At 34.6% G+C, this 22,398-nt stretch overlaps 1 protein-coding gene across 1 annotated transcript in view; it reads right to left on the bottom strand.

The window, feature by feature from the left end:
• Positions 1-379: 379 nt before the first annotated feature.
• LOC142351821 (neuronal acetylcholine receptor subunit alpha-9-like) overlaps positions 380-22,398 on the bottom strand; it is a 31,159-nt gene continuing 9,140 nt past the window's right edge. The window contains exons 2-6 of the mRNA XM_075404025.1: positions 14,764-14,899; positions 5,285-5,422; positions 2,571-2,677; positions 1,996-2,144; positions 380-917 (exon numbers count right to left, since the gene is read on the bottom strand). Coding sequence (XP_075260140.1) covers positions 414-917; positions 1,996-2,144; positions 2,571-2,677; positions 5,285-5,422; positions 14,764-14,899 — 1,034 coding nt within the window. The 3' untranslated portion in view covers positions 380-413. The remainder of the gene's footprint in view (positions 918-1,995; positions 2,145-2,570; positions 2,678-5,284; positions 5,423-14,763; positions 14,900-22,398) is intronic.

Below are 22,398 nucleotides of genomic sequence, written 5' to 3'. Positions count from 1 at the left end.
CTTTTGAATTAACTAGTTTTCTCTGCAATTATCTTGGCTTAAGCAAAGGTCTGATGGACAAATATTCTAACATATCTTATTTCACTGGCCAGAAAAACTGTCATTTTAAACACTACAATTTTATTCATTTTCCCCAAATGTCGCTTTTATAAAAATACGAAAATTTTTGGAATCTGTTTCCAATTTTCATTCTTTGCTCAGGATTCAGACCGTCATACGCTGCAAGGCCTCATCGCTAATTTAAAAAGGCATGGCCATACGCAATAAATATTCTTTGAAAAATATAGATAAAATTGTCTGCCGGCTAATTTTCAGACGTCTGTCATTTGACACGTTTTAAAACAATAAACCTGATTTTTTTTTAAAAAATGGCAGTGCGTTTTTGAGGAAACAAATTCAATCCCTAACATTATTCATAAATTATCTTGACACAAGTTATGCAGTTCGGAGAGTACTTCTGGTGAATCAGCCTGTGCTATAAATACAAATTTAAATATCAGAGCCATTCCCAGAGCACATACTGTGAAAAAAACTGCAAACATTTTGTCAACAATATGCGCTAAATGTTTCCATTCATACTCATAATATTGCAATTCCTCAAATTTCTTCAGAAATTTCGTGACGTCATTCAAGTTTTTCACAATAGGCGAAAGTTGTGAACAGAAATTGGGCCCTGTTTCGGATTTGTTCAACGACCCCGAAGCAGAAGGTTTGAAATCATCGGCTGCAAAAACATTTCGCTCACTTATTGGTATCTTCGCGTAGGGTTCTGATGACCCATTTTGGGCTATTGACATTATTGCGGCGCCATTTTCGCCCACAAACCCGTACTGATCCACAGAATTGTAAACAATTTTGGCCGAGTGTTGTTTAACTTTTAGAGGATGACCTTTCGGGTGACGATGACTGTTGTCGTTCTGAAACGTAAATAAAAATTACAACTTTTTAAAAGTTGATTGACAATTAATGCAAACAGGCATATCAGATTCTCAGATTAAAAAAGCATGCAACGCGGAAAAATCTAAAAGCCTACAATTGTTCTTCTGATTAGAGTTAGAGAATGAGGTATTCTATCTATTTTTTTCTTTTTCTTTCCTCTTTCCCTCTATCTCAACATTAAAAAAATACTAAAAAACAGACAAAAAGAGTTTTAAATTTTTATCTTCATGTTTGAGAGCAAATTAAAACAGCAAAAATTAGATCAAAAACTTTGATTATAAAAAAGTTCCGGATAATTGTTTGGTTTAAAATGTTCTATATGGGATTCATTAACAGAGTGGCTATGCTGTGGAGAATGTTTTGGGGTAGATAAAAAAGGATTATTTATGTCCACAAGATGGGATTTCCCCATGAAGAATAGACTGGCTCTTTCCGGTCCCAGACTAAAATGACCTCTGATGAGACCGTTCCTGATGACAAAAGAAACCTCTGATCAGACGCAAATGGAACCATTGTTCAGGATTTTGTGCGTTTCAACCCATTTCCAGACCCTGTAATTTTGGCCTGGAAACGCGCCGTGTGCACTAGACTTGGGGTCTGATCAGAGGTCACTTGGGGTCTGATCAGTGGTGGTAGTGGTGGTGGTGGTGGTGGTGGTGGTGGTGGTGGTGGTGGTGGTGGTGGTGGTGGTGGTGGTGGTGGTGGTGGTGGTGGTGGTGGTGGCGGTGGTGGTGGTGGTGGTGGTGGTGGTGGTGGTGGTGGTGGTGGTGGTGGTGGTGGTGGTGGTGGTGGTGGTGGTGGTGGTGGTGGTGGTGGGGGGGGGGGGTTGGTTATTATGACAGGGACCCTCCATTGTGTTTTAATATGTGTGTGTTTATGTATATATATATATATATATATATATATATATATATATATATATATATATATATATATGTATGTATATGTATATATATATATATATATATATATATATATATATATATATATATATATATATATATGTGTGTGTGTGTGTGTGTGTGTGTGTGGGGGGGGGGGTGGGGGTGGGGGTACCTGTTTGGGTTTGCAGCATAGACAGAGTATTCGCCTGAGGTAGTGTGGCATTGGGGTGTGGTAGCTGGACCTGTGGAACACAGACAGAACCAGTGCATTGCAGAAGATAGACAGAGTCACCATACTGATCTGGGCGATGAAGAAGAGACCTGCCAAATAAACAAAGCAAAACAAATTTCGAATCATCACAACAACAGAGCAAGGCACTCAGAATTCGGAACGATTCTTTCATACTTTCACTCATTACAAGCCAGCGTCCCTACCTTTTAATTAATATTGCGCTAATTTATGGAATTTGGCGACCGATGACATAGATATAGTCTGATTAACAATTAGTTTAATCATTTCTTTGTCAACATGTCCAACGCTGTAAGGCCCTTTTTACATGTATTAAGATAAATTTTGTGGAATTGAAGAAGTCAAATGAACCAAATAGTTCACTTTAGTCAGTAGGGATGCAGGCTTGTAATGCTGCTTTTTTACTCTGCATAATTATCGCAAAATTCAAAATAACTCTTAATAAATTATTCCAACTCTTTCTATTTAGTAAGTAATTACATGTTATAACTACTAACCGAGAACAGGTGAGTTTTTGGAGCTGGGAGGCATGGACTCTGAGATACGGACATTGTTGACAGCCAACGAGAGCAGAATTGTGATATTCAGGGCTATCTTCTCACCACTTAAACAGCAACAAACAGGTAAACAACAGTTGATTAAAACAACAATTAAAAAAAATCAAATTCAATTTTAAAAAATCAAATTCAAATTTAAAAAATCAAACAAATTAATTTTTTTCATAACTGACTGTTGTGTGAAGCAAAACTTGATGTAACTTGCCAAGACAAGTATGATCCCATTTTTCGGTATAAAATTTGGAATGCTTTATCAAAATGTCCTTTTCAGTTAAGTTACAAATATTTTTCGAAAAAAATGGCTAGAAATTGATTTTTTAATCAATTATATGAAAACACCTTACAACTTTGAGCAGATCGTGCTTTTGAGTGAAAATTGACGTGGATAATGAGATCTTGTATTGAATACAAGAACTTATTTACAGTCATCACTATCTAATTTTCCTCATAATTGAATTGTATGTATTACTGATGTACGCAAATAAGCTAAGCATTAGTTTTTAAGGCTCGTGAAACATCGCTAAGCGTTCAGTCGCTGAGCTCAGCTGAACTTGTAGTTATTTGCGACTACAGCTCTGCTGCTGGGCTTGAATTGCCAGCAAGTGGATTGTATCCTGGCAAAAATAGACAAAATTGAGATCTTATCAAATTATTTCCTGATTCGCCTAACAGTTTTTCTGTTCCTGTACTAATTTGCTATAACGAAACCCAATCATTGGTGTTTTCTTTGAGGGGTTTTCTAAGAAATGCGCTTCAGAATACAAACGAAAACAGGGTGCATATTCGATCTCAGCAATTTTTCCAGTTCTCTGTTTTTTGAGCCTATGAAGTTTTTAAACCCACATAACTAGATGGCACAGGTCCTGCTCTGTTGGAAGATTCTCATTTTCCAATGATTAAAACAGAAGAGAAGAAGATTTTCTTATTAAACAAAAAAAGGCATAAGAAAAAAAGGCGACATCAACAGTAAAACACACTTTACAATCAAAAATAGTATAAACTATTAAAATATGAGTAAGAAAACTTCCTTTTTATAGGAAAATATAAAAACAAAAAGGCCGAGGAAAAAGAATACAAAAACTTGCAAAAAGCAAATGGTAGAGGGTGAAGATGGGTAAACAATTTGGAAAAAAACTAAAATAAAGAAATATGTTCATACCAATCCCGTTAAAACCGTTTAAAACTCGCATTATCTCTTAATTCTCTCTAAAATTGGAGGTAGTGAGAAAGCTTACAGCGCTACTAGTTTTCTGTTTCAAAGTGATAATGTTTTCAACTTCCCCAAAAAGCCATTTGGCTCCAAGCTCGAACTATGCATCAGCGTACGTCTTCTGCTATCGTTTCTTAACATCAGAATTTTTTTATTGCCGAAAGACAAAAAAAAATCAAATGCTTTCTCGAAGATTGTGAAATTATATTGGAAAATTAATTGCTCTTTGAAACTCCTCGTTGTACAAATTATGGCCACTCAAGCAATTCGCTGCAGAATGTACGAATCTATACATTAGTTTTATTAATTTTGCTAGAAAATCAGGCACTTCTATGAAATTCTTATAACTTTGTACAGGGAAAAAATCTTCATAAATCCGGAAATAAATTATATTATAGGTTTTGCTTATGTGGTCATATTGACAACGCAATTCTTGCCGTCAAAACATATAAGACTAATAAAATTATACAAGTGACTACAAAAATTTCATCTTGTTTTTTGGTTGATTATTTTTAAGTTAAGTTGAATAAAATAAAATATACCAAAAGTTGAATATGAAAAAAGGCTCCGCGACAACATTTTTAATAACTATGCTTCCAAAAAATCACCCTGCACATATGTCTACAGATTTTTTAAACTTTCGCAAAAAATTCAAACAATCGAGACTCATCAAACGATGCTACAAAGTAGCTCTATAGAAAACAATAGTTCAAAAATTAAAATTAATGATTCAGCAACATAACATTTGCAAGACTGGGCAGCATAATATTTTACAACTTTAGAATAAATGAGAGGAAGCATATAATTATATTATATGTCACATATTTTTTTGTTTAATTAGTTGATATTTGTTTTAAATTTATGGCCTCAAAACTGGTTCATGAAAAGTAGTAGTGTAATACAAAACAAAAACGGAACTTGATAGAGATCTCGACTTAGAAAATAGAGTGGTATTTATCAAGATCTTCTTGCGCAAATTTGAAATTATCTTGTTTTAGTTTTGTTAGAAAGAATTGTATCAAGATCTTAGTAAGATATTTCAAAATTAGTTTCTCTAAGCAAGTAGAGCACCCTTTATTTTCATCTTCTTCGATCACATTTTAAATAACTGTTACAAAATCTTTGCAAAATCAATTTTCATGAAGAGGGACGAAATTTTCTTGCCAAGATGCTATAATAATATATTTTAGGTTTCAGTCTTTTGGATAACAAAAACACCAATTTTAATAGTAAAATATTTTAATTCATATTGTAGTTTCTGTGTTAAGTATAGTAGAAAAAAAACTTTCAATATGATTGTTGAACAATTTTGAAAAAAAATCAAATTAGAAATTTTCTGATTAAAATTTAGCAACTTTCCGATTTGTTAATTTGCTCAATTTTGCGAGTGACACAATGGAGAGAGAGAGAGAGAGAGAGAGAGAAAATGATGACGGCAGTTTACCTTTCACAGGGAAGCAGAAATACAGACAGGACACAGACATATATGAGAGTGGATGGGAATATGATGTTGAGGAAGTAGAACTTGGGTCTTCTCTCCCAGATAATCCTCAGACACAACTCTATCAGAGGCACGTCGTAACTAAACACAAACACACATCAGTGCTTTCTTGAAAATTCAGTCTAATTCAGGTCACAATTTGCACTGAATTTGCCTGATTCAGAGCTAAATCAATGATTCACCCTGAATCATCTTCTGTTTCAGAAAAAAATGATTTTTGCTGATTTTTGCTCTTATGTACCCGTACCTAACTCGGTCTATTTCAGGTCACATTTTGGACTGAATTTGTCTAATTCAGAGCTAATTCAGAGATTCATTATGAATTATCTTCTGATTCAGAAGAAGACTGACTATTTTCTCTGAATTTTGCTCTGATTCAGAGAAATTCAGAAATCACTTCACAGTTGGTTCTGAAATCCTTCTGAATCTGTACTGGATTTTAAAAATTCTCTCAAATTGTTCTGAATCAAAGCTGATTGTCACTGAGCCTTAGGTACAATTATCTCTCTGGCATCAAAATGTGACCAAAAGTATATACAGTCGCAACTGACAGAATACGTATACAATCTGCCAGAACAAATAATGTTTGGATCAGTTTAGGGACGTCGTAAGTAAACACAAACAATAATACTAAAACTGCATTACTAATTTCTTTCCTTTTCTCTCTGAACAGTTTTTCCCTTTTAGACTGCCAACAAAAACAAGAAATCGTTTTTGGGTCCCGGGTTGAAGTGACATTGCTAAAAAATGATAAAGATATATTGTAAATGCTCTGAATTTTTTTGCAAGAGTTAGAGAAGTTAAAGTGGTGAATTGTCAATATTTTAACGCTACAATTTGCGATTCTCTATTTACAAAATTCCACAAATTTCACCCCATCTCTTTTGAAAACTTAGCGCATTTAACGCATTGTTGGCCGCTAAGAGACAATTTTGGCGGTGCAAATTTTTCACAGCAATTCTTACGGATTCCTCCGTTTTTCGAATAGAATGGAAAAATATTCAAGCGAACCAAATATCAATGATCTTAAGTTTGTCAGAAATTACAAATGACCAGCGCGGAATCAAACACAGTACCAGATAAAGTAGCAACGAATTTCACAATTAAACAAAAGTCTGTTTAAAATCTCACCAAATTATTTCATGATTCACTTCACAGTTTTTTTTGTTCCTGTACTAACTTTAAATTCAAATACTAATATCAGGCCTTTCCTAACAACAAAGGGTTGTCTAAGATTTTTGCTTTAAAATGTCAGTAAAAACAAAATGTTTTCCTGGAGAAACTTGGGTTTCGAAGTTAGCATTTCTTTTTAGTTCTTTGTTTTTTGATCACACAAAACTTGAGTACGCAGACCTTGCTTTTTCAAAAATTTCGCATAATTAAAACACAAAAAAAAACAATTTTTCAAATTATTAATTATTACTGATTGAAAAGAAAGACGAGATAAACGCAATAGCACAATTTACAATAATAAAGTTTGAGCTAATAAAACATCAGTGAAACTCGATGGTAAAAATTTACGGAGACAACGCCAAAGAAAAGTACAGAAAAAGACTGCCAAAAGTTAAAAAAAACCAATCGAGGATACAAATTGATACAATTGGAAGAAAACTAAAATGAAAAAAATAAGCTTATACCAAACCTGTTAAAACTATTTAAATTTTCACATATTTTAACAGTTTTCAATTCACGCAAAAAAATTTGAAAGTTTAAAATACTATTTCTATAGTTCAAAATGATTATTTGTTTTCAAACTACCTCGAAAAGCATTTTAGTTCCAATTTCTAGCTATTGATGACCCAGCAGCCTGTTTCCTTGTAATTTTCCGTTTAGCATCAAAATTATACTTTAATGCTAAAAGACGAAATAAAAACGTTCCCGGACTTGAGTCTCAGAGCTTTTCAGCGCTGAACCAGCACATTTTAAGTGGAAAAACTTATTTCGGTTCTGAAACGTTGCATACCCAGAAAATTTTAAGCTTCTCTATGTGCAGTATTTCTTCATTATGATTATATTGAGGTCATAGAGATCACCCAGGCTAAATTTATCTTGTATAGTCTGAAAATTACTCATACCCCAAAAATAAGTCTGAGCAGAAATAGTTTTGTAGCTTAGAACTGGTAATTACCATAGTAGTATGCACGCTATTTATACATAAGTTGGTTTGTAGTCAAGTACCACAAAACCCATTTAGCTCAGTGGTTACGACTTGCTACGCAAATTAAATGTCACAAACACCCACGAGGAAGTTCGAATCGCATATAAAGCAAACCTTGTTGGTGGGAGTTAAGCTGAGAATTTTATTTTTCATGACAAAAATTTTACTCAAAAATCAGACTGGCCAGTGTTAATTGTGATATGAACAGAATACTGGCCATCCTAAAAAACAGAATGTCTATAAACTGATTCAGAGCTGATTTACTCTGCCACCAACCTCCGGGTTATTAAAAAGCGTTCTAGAAGGCTACCAAATTATCATTCCAAACTGATTTTGCAATATTTGGTTAACAACTTTTTTTGACTGGTTGAACGAACACTGATCTTACTTGCCTGAAGCTTTTAGTTTTCGTAAAACTGTGAGTGATAGTTAGTTTAAACATAATATGAACATTCATTTTTTGAAAAAAAAAGTTTGAGCTTGAAAATTTGATCCAAAGTTTAATAATTCAGAAACTGAACTCTGGAGATAAACAGCCAGTATTAAAAAACAAAAGTTGAAAGAGGAACAAAAAAGAGCTCTTATAGCTTTTAATGAACATTTTAAAGAAATACATCAAAAATGTCAGTGAAGATCTTTCGACTTGGAAAGATTGAAAAATGTTTACACTGCGCAGATTTTTACTACTTTTCTGAGCTTTCGTAGAGTTCAATTATCAATGTAAACAACATTTAAAAAGACGTTAACTCAAATTTTTGGGCAACAGATGCTTTTAATAGATGCTTTCGGGCAACATAACGTTAGCAAGACAATAGCAGCATAATACTTTAAAATGTTACAATAAAAGAATGGAAACCTGATGCTGAATAATTTTTCCTTAATTAATTAATTTTTGTTATCTTTACGTCAGAACGGGTTCATATTTTTGCTCACGATTAGTCTTAGAAAAGCAAAATATTCAAATAAAAATGGTCAAAATCAACTTGGAAGGGTAATGGACTCAAAATTGCCAGAAGCCATTCCAATGTGTTTTGATGTAATCACTGTGGACAGCGGGTGGCTGTAGTGCCCAAACTAACATAGATTTTCTTAAAATAAACATTTTTTGCAGCATGTGAACAATATTATTGGGTTAGTGATGAATGATGGGGGATATTTCATAAAGTATCAAAGGCGAGGACATTGTTGACGAGATTCGGTTGATGTAGAAGCAAGCAGAGCCCATTTACAATGCATTAGAATAAAAAAGCTGCTAAAAACAGCCATAAAAGTGAGTTAATTTACTATAAAGTTCTTTATGTGTAAGCGCTTGTAACGCTCAAATTTGTTTAGTCGTTTCTTTTTTGTATCTCAATACATTGTGAAAGTGCCCGAGTTGAATTCATAGTTGAAAAAGTTGTAAAATTACAACTTCCTATTATGTAGTCTATGAAAAGTTTTTATGACTGTGGTGTCATTATCAGGTTGCAACTATTGAACATGAAAAATAAGTAGTCTTAGAACTTTCATTTATGAAAAATGTGTTATCCTAGAACTTTCCATTTTATGAGAGGTTTTAATCATAGAACTTTCCTATTAGGATAAAGTTGTAATCGTAGAACCTTCCTTTATGATAAAGTTATAACCACAGAACTTTCCTTTATGGGAAAGTTGTAACCCTACCAATTTCGTACATTTTTCTTCGTCTATGACAGTAAAGATCCATAAGAGGAAATTTATAGGATAACAACTTTTGGTTTACCCGGGTGAACTCCGCTTCCTTGTATTTGATCCTTTTATTTAATTTAAAAATCACTAGTTTATCTGATAGATTATTGTTAGTTGTTTGTAATTTCAGAAAAAAATTCCTAACATTTTCCATAATTTATATCGCCCGAGATTTCTCTAGAGTATTGTATTCCAGTATATGATCTGCAGGTATACGCTTGTAGACAGACGCCCGGAACGACGATCACTTCGGTCTGGGGCGTCAACTTGGGTTGTATGATAAAGTTTGAATTCACCGTTTGAGTTTTTACCGGGAGAAAACAGCAAGAATTGCGATGAAAAAAATTGCATTACAAAATCTTGCCTGAACTGTCAAGTTTTCAAAGGGTTCAAAGGAAATGGGGCAAAATTAGTAGCAATTTTTTAAAAAGAATTGCAACTTGTGGACCGAAAATATTGATAGTTCACTGCGTTAATCACTTTTCAACCGCAATTATTGCAAAAAATTTACGGCATTTTTAGCATTTTTTACAGTTTACAGCATATTTTTTTATCAACTTTTAGCATTCCAGGTTGAGATCCCAGACGGAATCAAGGATGTCCAGTCCAAACAAAGCGTCGTCCGTCAAAAATTACGTAGTCTGGAAACATGGAAAAATAGCTGGAAAGTCCGAAAATGGACGATCTAACACTTTATATCAATGGACCTGATGAACGATTTTTCTTTTCAGCTTTAGTGAAAAGAACTAATACCTAAAAGGTGTGTGTTATAGCACTCTTTCTCCAGAGTTACCCCCCCCCCCCCCCCCCCCCCGCCCTCAAGTGCCAGCCTTCAATGCAGAAAGCCGAAAATCACTTGAGTTAAAAAGAAACAGAAAAACGTCAAATGATAAAAAAAGAGTTGCACTCAGGCTGCTGAATCATATTTAATATTTTTACTTGTTGAGTTATAGAAAGTTGCTGAAGTCGACAAAATCCCAATTCATGTCTTATAGGCCATAGAGTAAATCATATTTAGCCAAACGAATAGTTGGTTTTTGAGTCGCATCCACCTTGTGTTTAACCAGGTTTAGTTACCAGCAGACGCTTTCAATGTAACATTGCTCCAAAATTTGGTACCAGTAGATACTTGTAATGTACCAGAGATCATTTAGGCCTGATGAACCAGAGAAGAAGGCTTGATGAGAGATAATGTTGACATGGGAGATAAATCTGAGAAGAGATAAGTAGCCAGAATCCTGATGAACTGTGGACAGTTATCTTGTGCTACATTACAACAATTGTGACGGTGTAGTAAGGATGATATACAGTTCTTCCAACATATTCCGGTAATGAAAATTACAAGTTAAAAATGACTCGCACGAATATTACAGGCAGTGGAACAAGAAGTTGACGACATACAGGAGAAGCGAGGTTCGAACTCGTGTCCGCCAGTTTCTTTTTTGTTAGAAATCCGGTGAATATGGTGAAAAAAAATTTCGCCGCTGAAAACCGCAAAAATTCACTGCATTCAACGCTAAAAGATGCGGGCTCTTTGCGGTTAAAAAAGTTATTCAGCGCTAATCTTACATTATTTTTTTTTTTACTAAACCTCGACCCGGGATGACCATCATCATCAAATTTAAGACCAGTTGGTTTAAGAGACAGCACAGCAAATTGCCAAATGAGATACTGGTTTGGGGTTTTTGTTCCGACCCCTCTTGAGGGGGGGAGGAACTATATACTCAAATGGGTTTTTTTTTGTTCAGTCAATTATGGCCGATCGATATATTCATCGTAGAGAGTTGAGACTGAAATCATTAGAAAGCTTTTCCAGCGTAGAATATGGAAATAAAAAGATTTTTTTGATTTTCGTTTTTTACAGGGAGTTATCGAGGTTTAAACTTTCGACAAAATAGAGTGAATTCCGTTGATTTCATTCATTTTTTTTCGAAATTTTGGACTAAAAATTTGCCAATTTTGATAAAATTGGACGAACTTTTTCAGGAAAATGTTGTTGATTTTACGTTTGAAGACAAAGTATATTGTCGGCTAATTTCATTGAATTTTTTTGTCACAAATTCCGGCTAAATATTTCACAAAATTCAGACTTTTTCATCAAAAACAGTACGAAATAAGTTTCTTTAGTCCATTCTGATTAAATTTGCAGGAAGTGCACAACCAAACAACACTAACACAATCTTTGTAGACTGGAAATGGTGCTAATTCCACTTCAACTTCCGTTGAGAGTGCTCTGTAAATGAAACTTTGCCGTTTTTGATAACTTTATTCGTTGATTATCAAAAACGCAGCATTTATTTTTGATCTTTAACTAACAAAATATCGATATCAATGACTTTCCGAAAATTGAATATTCCTAATAGAAAATCAACATTAGCAGGATTAGTTCAGTAACAATCTTGGACAGTGACAATCCAAAAATAATTCGGATTGTCGTCAGTCGGTTTTTTAAAAAAAAAATCGAACTTTTTTTGTTTAAATTAAATAACAGAATATTTCGAATCAAAGCTCACTAGTGATAGGTCCTATTAGCTTCCTAATTACCTTGAAGTTATTTATCTAGTTGATTGCTTGAAAGCTTATGGTCGTTTTGACTTTTAAAATATTTGATTTTTAAAGAAAAAATGGCTTATTGAACTTTGCCTCCATTTTTCTCTTAATTTGGTCAACTTGTAGCTTTGTGTCAGCAAACAAAGAGTGCTCCTTCTTTCTGCTGAATTCAAATTTAGTCTTTATTGCTGTTTTACGGCTTATATTATGGTTTTCTGGCTTTGATACTACTAGATTTCACAATTTGTTTTTAATTATTAGGTATTTGCCCATTTTTCATGTTTTCTAGTTTTGTCAAGTTATCACGTTATTGTCAGTTCATATATCACATTTTTCGCGTTCAAAATAACGCAATATTGATAATATGTAAATCTTTTAAGATATAGATTGTGGTTCTTTACCGCTCCGACAGTACTTTCTCGAAGAACTTAATTGAATTTTTTAATTTTGTCTTTTTAACTGTCGTTTTTACTTTGTCTTTTTAGTCGTATTTAATTTCCTGTACAAGGACCCGATTTGGCTGCCTTTTCCTGGAAGAGTAGATGAGCCTATGTTCTGATATTAGAAGATAGATAATGGCTTTCATGACTTTGAAAACAATTGTTTTCCAAAATAAAAAAAAAACATTTCAACTTCGCAATTTTGTTCCCTTTATTGTCTGTTTGTTACCTGGTCTCGTTAATTAAAGGTTAAGGACTACATTAATTTTGTCAAAGCAAGGTGTGAAAAGGGATTGGTGTAACAAAATCTAATGTTTTTAAAGAATTCGTTATGACTTTACTGGCTTCGACACGGGTTTTTCAAAAAAAAGTAAATGAATTTTTAATTTTTGTCACATTTGACGTTCTTTTTGTAGACGTAAGACATATTCTGGATAATTGCAGGTCTCTAGGACTTCCTTTGGAAGAATCAATGAACCTATTCAGTTTTTCATTTCGTAATTAATGCCTTTCATGTCTTTGGAAATAAATTTTTTTCGATAAAAACAAGTATTACATAATCTTGCTTTTTTCTTTTTGGTCTAAACGTTACCTGGTTTCATTAATGAGAGGTCACATATCACAATTCAAGGGAGGTGTCAAAGGGGATTGGTGTCAAAAAATTTAATTTTTTAAGAGAATTCTTAATGACTTTACTGGCTTCCACACGGGTTTTTCACAAAAAAAAAGTAAGTGAATTTTTAATTTTTGTCACATTTGACGTTCTTTTTGTAGACGTAAGACATATTCTGGATAATTGCAGGCCTTTAGGACTTCCTTTGGAAAAATCAATGAACCTATTCAGTTTTTTCATTTTGTAATTAATGCCTTTCATGTCTTTGGAAATAAATTTTTTTCGATAAAAACAAGTATTACATAATCTTGCTTTTTTCTTTTTGGTCTAAACGTTACCTGGTTTCATTAATGAGAGGTCACATATTACATTTCAAGGGAGGTGTCAAAAGGGAATGGTGTCAAAAAATTTAATGTTTTAAGAGAATTCTTTATGACTTTACTGGCTTCCACACGGGTTTTTCACAAAAAAAAGTAAGTGAATTTTTAATTTTTGTCACATTTGACGTTCTTTTTGTAGACGTAAGACATATTCTGGATAATTGCAGGTCTCTAAGACTTTTTTTGGAAGAATCAATGAACCTATTCAGTTTTTTCATTTTGTAATTAATGCCTTTCATGTCTTTGGAAATAAAGTTTTTTCGATAAAAACAAGTATTATAATCTTGCTTTTTTCTTTTTGGTCTAAACGTTACCTGGTTTCATTAATGAGAGGTCTCATATTACATTTCAAGGGAGGTGTCAAAAGGGATTGGTGTCAAAAAATTTAATGTTTTAAGAGAATTCTTTATGACTTTACTGGCTTCAACACGGGTTTTTCACAAAAAAAAGTAAGTGAATTTTTAATTTTTGTCACATTTGACGTTCTTTATGTAGACGTAAGACATATTCTGGATAATTGCAGGTCTCGAGGGCTTACTTTGGAAGAATAAAGGAACCTATTCAATTTTTCATTTTGTAATTAATGGCTTTCATGTCTTTGGAAATAAATTTTTTTCGAAAAAAAACAAGTATTACATAATATTTAATTTTTTTTTCTTTTTTGTCTAATTGTTGCTTATTTTTTTAATGAGCGGCCACATAATACATGGTGTTCGACGAAGGTGCAATCAAATATATTTTGGGGGCCAAAGTATGGCTTTACGGCTTCCAAAGCATTTTCTGGCAAGTTTTAATTGATTTTTAGTTTGTTGTCTATTTGTTGTTCTTTTTGTAACTGCATAAAAAATTGAATACCAAGAGTTCTTAATTCCCTTCCATAGAAGCATTGGTAATAGTACCCCTATGGGATATTTTAGTTGATTACTAATGGTTTCAGTATTTTGAAATTAATTGTTTTTTTTTTTAAAATCAGCGAATTTTCTAACTTAAAAGTTTCTGTTCCTTTTTGTCTAATTGTTACCAAGCTTTATTATGAACTGCTGAATAAACATTTCTTTATGGTGAATTACAAGTTATATTGTTTATTTTGAGTTTTATCTGACGCTATTTTGACTTTGTTATTAAGTTTTGTTTTTTAAAACGGACATAAATTTTTTGATGTAATTAATGTTTGTTGTTGTTGTTTGATTTTGCCGTTCGTCTTCGCTCGCTTTCTTAATATCGGCATATCTCATCAATCTAATGCATCATTTTTTACTCCACTGAGGTTTTTGCTTTGGAGCCTATCTTTTCGTTCATACACCAGTTTTTTTTGAAAATTACTTGAGTTTTTTGTGTTTTTCCATCTGTTCCTCATTTGGTAGACAATTATGCCAAAATTTTGGATGAGCGGGTTCGGAACCTTATCTGCGATCGCACATTACCGAGCCGCCTTGTTCCAATTATAGCCCCCGTCGGTTAGTGATCATAGTATGTACAACAATAGCCCCCAAAATAAAAATTAGTCGCAAATATACCTTATATGGTGGTTTAACTTCTTGGGGGCTATACTGTGAAAGATTTGGTTCACTCACCCTGGGTAGAGTTGTCTAGTTGACACGACAGTGACTTGAGAGAGAGCCCATTCGTCATTGATGTCGAAGTACTTGAGGTCTATCTTGTCATTGTTGTTTGTGAGAAATAACTCGTTCTCCGGAAATGTCCAGGAACCTACAAAACATTAACAATATCATAAGAACAATAAAAAACAAAAACAATGTCACCATTACTTGAAAGCATTTGCAATTCAGTACATTGAGCTACTGTTTTTCGCACGCGTGATTTTTGGTTCTACCAATTAACTTGCCCCGTTTCAACGTATTAAATTCTCCCTACGCTAGGAAGCAATGGTTAAGTGAATCTGCTTGAAGTCACTGAGAACTTCTGGCGTTTATCGAGAACCGCGAAGTGGTTCAAGATATTAAGTCAGAATTTCGAATTGACTTCTGCAGAGCCACTTAACCATGCTTAAAACACGAAACGCGCACCTTTTAAGATGACGGAAGTCAACGGAAGTCAACTTCTGGCTAAGTAGCAACTTCTGGCATTTTAACTTCTGGCAATGCAGACTTTCGGCATTTTAAAATGTGCACGTGAGTGTTTTAAGTAGGATTCCAATATACACTAAATTTACAGGTGTGATTTTTTTATTCTTCTGACCGTAAATAGCAGAACTGAAAGACATGAGAACATGTCAAGTACGTGAGAACATACAGCAATGCTATAATATTACTTTCGTGTTCCGTCAACTGTCCAATGTTATTGAATTCTTCAATGGCGAAAAGTTTAATATTAATGAACAGTTTTCTTAGTAATAATACTATAAAAAAGAACGCATTAAAAACGAAGCACATTTGTATATTAAGCATAATATGTTACTGTCTTAGGCAACTTTTATTTAGAGATTTGGATATACTGAACATCAAGAGTAGGTTAGCACCCCCTAGCTTTACGAGGTAAAAATTTAATTTTTGAAGCAATTTTGATTCAAATTGTAATCAAATTTAGAAAACAATTTAACACCAGTCTTTGATCCCTACACTGAATGATCCTTATATGAAAATGAGATTATACGCAATGGTAACTTACCAGATAACCTAATGAAAATTTGAGAAAATCTATCCAATTTTCACAAAAAGTGTTGTCGCATAATTACAATTTATTTATATTTTTTCTCTCTATTGTTTAACGCAAATGAAAGTTCAATCATAATCGAATAAACGAGCGCAAACATCAGGTTTTGATACAACTGTTTTCTAATGAAAATTGGATGGAATTTGTCAGCTTTACATTGTGTTATCTGATGAGTTACCATTACGTTTTTATCTTAATTTCATTTCATAGGAAGATACTTAGAGCACTAGGGTAGGCGACCAATCGTGAATTTTTTTCCGGAATTTGACAGCAAGTTTGAGTAATAGTGAAAAAATAAATTTTTACTTTGTAGAACTAGAGGGAGCTAACTTATTTTCGACATTGATAATATAAACATCTTTGCGCAGAAATTAAGCATTGCGTAGCAAATAGTACATATATTGAGCCCCTCCCTTGACTATTAAGCCCTTTGACAACAGTAACAAAACCTCCTCATATAAATTTGTTTTACGCTACAGGAGCCCGCGTACGTTAAAGAGGCCAACAGCGACGGAAAAAAACTATGGCGTTAATCACTGGCATTTAAGGATAACTCAATCATTGTCCACAATTTTCAGAATTTGTTCGCAACACTTTTCAATGAACCGAAACATAGTTTGCTCCAATTTTTGGCTAATTTCTTGAGACCTAGTTCGGAGATTTAATTGTTTTTGTGGACAATGAAATGGTTAATTGAAACGCTGCTTATTGTCTTCTAATTCGTAATTTATACTGCCATGGCCTTTTCTGCAGTTATTCGCCAATCAGGCCTCCTTTCATTTGTTTATATGACACTTTGACCGCCGCTATGACCGTCGCGGAAATAGACATTGTAATCATGACAACAGTGATGGTCTGGACAACAGTGACCAGATCCTCTCACTGTTGTTCTCGCTTTCTCAAAATCAGTCATCTTGGTCAGATGTGACAAAAAGCGCCATTTTTTAAAGCAAATTTTATTTTGCTTTCTGTCACTGTCTTTCACACACGCTCACGACTGTAATAACATTGACTTCTGCGAAAAATTTATTCAATAAATGTAGTATTTGCAACGTAATGACCTAAAGTTTTGATCAAGACTTAAAAAAATAGACCTCACAATAATTGTCTTGCAAGAATAAAAGATTCGCTATCATAATCAGAATTGACAATCCTTATTGAAACGACCATGTTTTTTTTGTTAAATTGGCCGTGCACCGCGTAAAAAATTATCAAAGTTATCTTGAACTTTTAAGCTATTTAGTTTAACCAAATTTCTCTAAACGATAAAAAACAGCCGTAGTGAAATTTAACGCATGATTATTCACGCCTTTTGCTCTCAAAATACAATTTTAGAGGAGTAATCGTAAGAAATTGTTTTACTAATCCGGCAATTTCCGCTTGGTTAGGTTTGAAATGAGGTGCAAAGTTATTTACGAAAATCTGGTTATAAAATTTAATCTCAAAATCCCTCAAAACGGTGATAGATTGCGGTTATAACCGATAAAGACCTAGAAAAAACAAAGATTTAAGTCGGTGGGTTTAATTGCGCCTGTTATGAGGAAAAGTTAAAGGATAATTTCACTGAACTCTATCCTATGTTTCTACCAAATTGACTATATTTCTCTTTCGAGGCAACAATAAAGATAAATCGAGGCAATTAAATATATCATCTGTAAATTTTGATAGGATCGATCTAAATCGTTTTATACCTACTTTTAATACCTAATAGGTTTGTTCAGTGGTATTATTATTATTATTTGAAGACGGGTGTAGTTAGAATATAATATACCTACAGGGTTTATCTATTAGTAAAATTGTCACTGCTCTTCAAATAAGCGTACAGCGTTAATCGTGAAACATACTTGTGAGTAATACTAGGAATAATGAATAATATTACCTGATTAAAAAAGTAAATTCAACGTAGTGACCAACATTTTTGGTCAAGATTTTTTATTCAGAAATAGACTTGGAAATAGCATTGTACGAATAAATACTTCGCGATAATAATCAGAATTGACCATAGTTATTGATTTTGTAATGGCAAAAACAATATACAGCTTTTATGAAACTTTTCATTTTAACAACAAAGATTTAATGATTGATTTCCAGAATTGAATCAAACAATAAACGAACTTTTATGTAGTTACCATCTCATTATTCTCAGTTGAAAAATGTAGAAACGGAGAACAGGCTCTTTGTTACAAACTGTCGCAATCGATAGAACTTGAATTTCGAAAACACTTTCCTACATTTTGTTAGTAAAATTGTTGGTTTGCAATTCAAAGCCATATCGCAAATCAGATGTTTATGGAACAAACTTAGAAGTTGAACGGGTGGAAAAATGATTTTGAAAATTTCAAATTTTCAAAAAAACAGTTATTGTCAGGTATTTACCATAGCCTGATCAAACCTGGCAGTGAGTAAGTACATACCTTGGGGCAGGTTTCTTCAATGTCACTTATGGGAAATTGTTTTATAGATACCGTGGGAGGACATTAAGCCTCAAAAGAAGCTACTTGTTGAGATGAGTTAATGACCGATTTATTAATTGGTAGAGTCAGACGTCTGATACTGTTTTTGTTTTAGTTTGACCGGCTTGAAAAGAAGTCAACAATGTGTAGAGAAGGCGATCAGGTCATTTGAATGTTCTTTTCAAGTCATAGCAAAGTTTACGCAAGCAAGGCCCAAATAAAATTATACATAGTTGCAATGTGAACACGATCTTTTGTTTGGCCCTTATTACGTTGTTGCTTGATACTTAAATAAGGGGGAGGACCATAACATTACCACAATAGAGCTGTAGATTAGTAGTTGACCTGTAGAGAAGTTGTAAGAACAAAATATTGTTGAGGGAATTGATCCAATTCAGCAAAGCCAGAACACCTGAGAACCGTGACTAGTTCAGGCAGCTGAATTGAGAGTTACATGTAGAGAAATTTTGTATAGATAAAGAATAGTAGCTGTCAGCTTAGTGAAATTGTTTAGGAAGAAAGAAATTTGAACCATCTTTTGCAATAAAAGTTCTTGTTGTTTTTGGTTTTTACGTTTCTTATTCAGCAATTGGATTTTATATCTATAATTGAACCAAGTCATTACCACTACTTGAGATTCTAACGGCCGACAAGAGTATTCAATGGCAAATTGGGGACAAAAAAGCCCACCAACAGATCTCTCAGAGCCATCAAACCCTCCTTCAATTTTTAAAAGATTTGGGCGCTAGTCGGCCTAAGCGCAGTGCAAAATTTTATATACTATAATTGCAGACACTTGAAGGGGAAGACACTAAAACACGTATTCAATTTCCGTAAATAATTCCCAAGATGGACAAAAAACACATTATTTGTGGAAAAATACAGGACCTCGGCAAGGACCAAGAGATTTGTGAGGCAATGTTGAGAAGGTTGAGAGTAGTGAGAGTTAGACATAGGTAGAGAAAGAAGAAAAGCTGGGTAAGGTTAAGTTAGATAAGGACTGTCAGCGTTAGTAATTGACTCTCTGATGAGAAGAAGGCCAGTTGAGAGTATCGAGAGCTTACAACATGATGTTGTTAAGCTGGTATTTGCGAGGTGATAGTTTTGAGAGTACGGCAAGTAGAGTGTAATAGAGAGAAAGAAAGAGAGAGTGAGAGAGAGAGAGAGACAGAGAGAGGGAGGGAGAGAAAGAGAGAGAGAGAGAGCGAAAGACAGAGAGAGGGAGAGAGAGAAAAAAAGAGAGAGAAAGAGAATAATTTTCGCTGATTTGTTTTTCTTTCAAGCTGGAGGAACATGAGTTTGAGAGCTTGATTTTGCAGGAGAGCAGAGAAAAGTTCAGAGAACAGGCAAGTATTTGTCCAAGAGCAGCTATCAGATAGCTATCGCCGGCAAAGATTCAGTGAAATTCGACGAAGGTCTGTAGTTGGGGAAAGAGAAATAAAGACGCAAAGCAGGAGTTAGAGATTGATGAGTTTTTTTAGTCATAGAAGGCAAGTAATAGCAATAGATGAGAGTATTGTTGAAGAACACGAAGAAAAAAATTATTGAGAGAAAAAGTTAGGAAGTATGGATTGAAGTTCGTTCACATTTGATGAACTTATTCGCGTCAAAGATTCCCGAATTGGGAGGACTGAGAAAAGGAATTATCCTGAAGTTGTGGATATTTTGCAATTGATTGAGTAGCAGGGTCAACGCCTTGCCTACTTAGAGGTTGAATGTTGTAGTATGTGACTTGCCTGAGATCAAAAATCGGGCAGGGCGGCAAAGACTACAGAAGAAAACCTTAGTTTCTTCGACGATCTATGTTCTGCAGTAATTGAAGCGGATTGTTATTGATTGAAGAAAAGTAGAAGTACTAGTCGTGGTTTAAGAGGACTATTGCATAGGCAGAACTGTGAAATAGTAGATGGTTAAATGAAGAAATTTGGGTGTGAGTACTCAGACGAAAATTTTCAGATCAGTGAAGTCGGAGCGGAGTTAGTGCAGACAGTTTCATGTGCGCAAGACGTACACTGGGACCAAAGTTTTTGAGCAATTTGTGGAGTTACTGCAATTCAATGAGCAAGCAGAAGATTTGAAGTGGAGTATGATGTGGGGTTAAAGTATAGGGTTGATGAGACAACTGGACAGGAAGTAATTGTATTCCCAGCTGTATGGCGGATCACGGATGCGAACATGACAGTGGAAGAGGGAACGAAAGAACTTATAGATCAAACCACTGCAATACAACCAATTGAGGCAAAAAATAATGGATGGCATGCAGCCAACGTCAACTGTAAGGTAAGGGGCGAAGCTCTGGGAGAAGTCTGGTCAAAAAAATGAGCAAAAGGAACGATAGCGCCTTGAAAATTTGTTACAGGTTGCAAGTGAAGGCTGAGAACAATTAAAGGCGTGGGACGCCAATTGGGGATTAACTTGTCATAGTTGGAGAAAACAATTGCTCCTGAAGGTCTTGTATACTATACAGATCGCTCATCAGCGACTGACGAAGAATCAAATTTGAACTCATGAGTAATTTTGAATACCAGGTTTCAGATTATGAGGACAAGGAAGCCAAGTTTCCCTAAGGACACATTAAGTGGGTTGAATGCATTCAAGAGACAGGCATTTAGGACGTCTTTTTTGGGATCCTGGTGTTTCGTCATTTGTAAGTGGGGAAAATTGATATGAAGAAGGTTTGCTCAATCGATAAAATTTTCCTGGAGTGCCTGTCAAAGGATAGAATTGGAACAAGTAAAAATGGGGTGATGAACTTTTTCATTCCTAATAAGGGCTAAAAGTTTGTTGGAAAGAACTGATGGGTCGGCTGAAAAAGTTGATGCTTGTGTTGTTTTGCTGTTACCAAGACACAATCTGCAGGTCCATTAGAACGAGATTTAGTTAGGGATAATAAACCTGTTTGACACGTTCTGTGGAGTAAAAACCCAACTGACAGGAATCACAACGAAGGTACACTTTGGTTTGTCAAACGGCAAGTGTTTGGTGCAGATAGAGAAGATAAAGCTCTTAAAACCATAACATGTAATGAATTTAGGAGCATAGTCATCATCGATCATGGTAATAGACGGGAACAGATCGAAAAAATATCAAGAAGTTTTGAAGGTGATGTACGCTGTGACGTAATCCAACACTTGAACTAACCAAGGAAACGGTTGATTGGATAGGCAAATCAGATAACCGCGTACCGGTGATGGAGCTTGAGAGATGTTGAGGTAAAGACACAGATAGAGTTCTATCAATGACTAGGTTTAAATGTTTTCATGAAGCGTTGAAGAAATCCCAACAGAAATTACGGAAAGGTTAATGTTTGAACGGATTCTACCAGCAGTTCCATGTGAAGAGAACAAATGGGCTGAAAATGTGTTCGAGGTATTTAATTTACAGGGGCAGAAGTGTTTGTCAGAGCTTGTGACGCAATTGTGGTGCGGAAGGCTACTTCAGACTTTTTTATTTTGGAGGAGTATTTGCATCGTTTTGTCCGTCGACAGACACGGTTTATAAATACAATGAAGTAGTAGTGACTTTTGGTGTCGAGTCCATTTTGTAAAACTGTGCAGACAGAGGAGGTTGGAAGAGCCGATAAAGGAGTCGGAGCTTGTGACTAAACTTCCGCGTAGTACAAGTTCGCTTAGAATTAAATGGAGGCCCAAACTATCAATTCAATTTTCAGGTAGTGTTCAGAGGCTTAGTTCTTTGCTGAAGACTAGCAGGGATGAAAGTACTCGACATCGCGGAGAAATCATTGAGTAAACGATGTTCGAAGTACAGTAAACGGCGAAGTGTGAATTTTGGAGGACGTTATACACAAATTTTGAAGAAGTGTGAGAATCTAAATAAAACAGGTACTCCCGATCTAGCTGAAGGGACAGAATTTCATATTCTCGACAAATCGCTGGACTACGGAGAAGTAGGTAGACGGTATTCTTGGTAAACAAGTTGTGTGTCAACCCACGGGACCTTGAGGGTGAACCTGGAATTTTTCGAAATACTCGGACGACGTTGAGGACAGTACTAAGGCCAAATTGGATTCTATTTACCCAGAAAGCTGAGGTTGGGAAAATCAAGACGGGAGGTGTCAGGGAC

This window comes from Convolutriloba macropyga, chromosome 13 (genome assembly GCF_964194025.1).
Source record: "Convolutriloba macropyga chromosome 13, txConMacr16.3, whole genome shotgun sequence".
Classification (NCBI taxonomy): Eukaryota; Metazoa; Xenacoelomorpha; order Acoela; family Convolutidae; genus Convolutriloba; species Convolutriloba macropyga.
The sequence above is the reverse complement of the archived record's forward strand: the minus strand, read 5'-3'. Positions and strand labels throughout refer to the sequence as shown.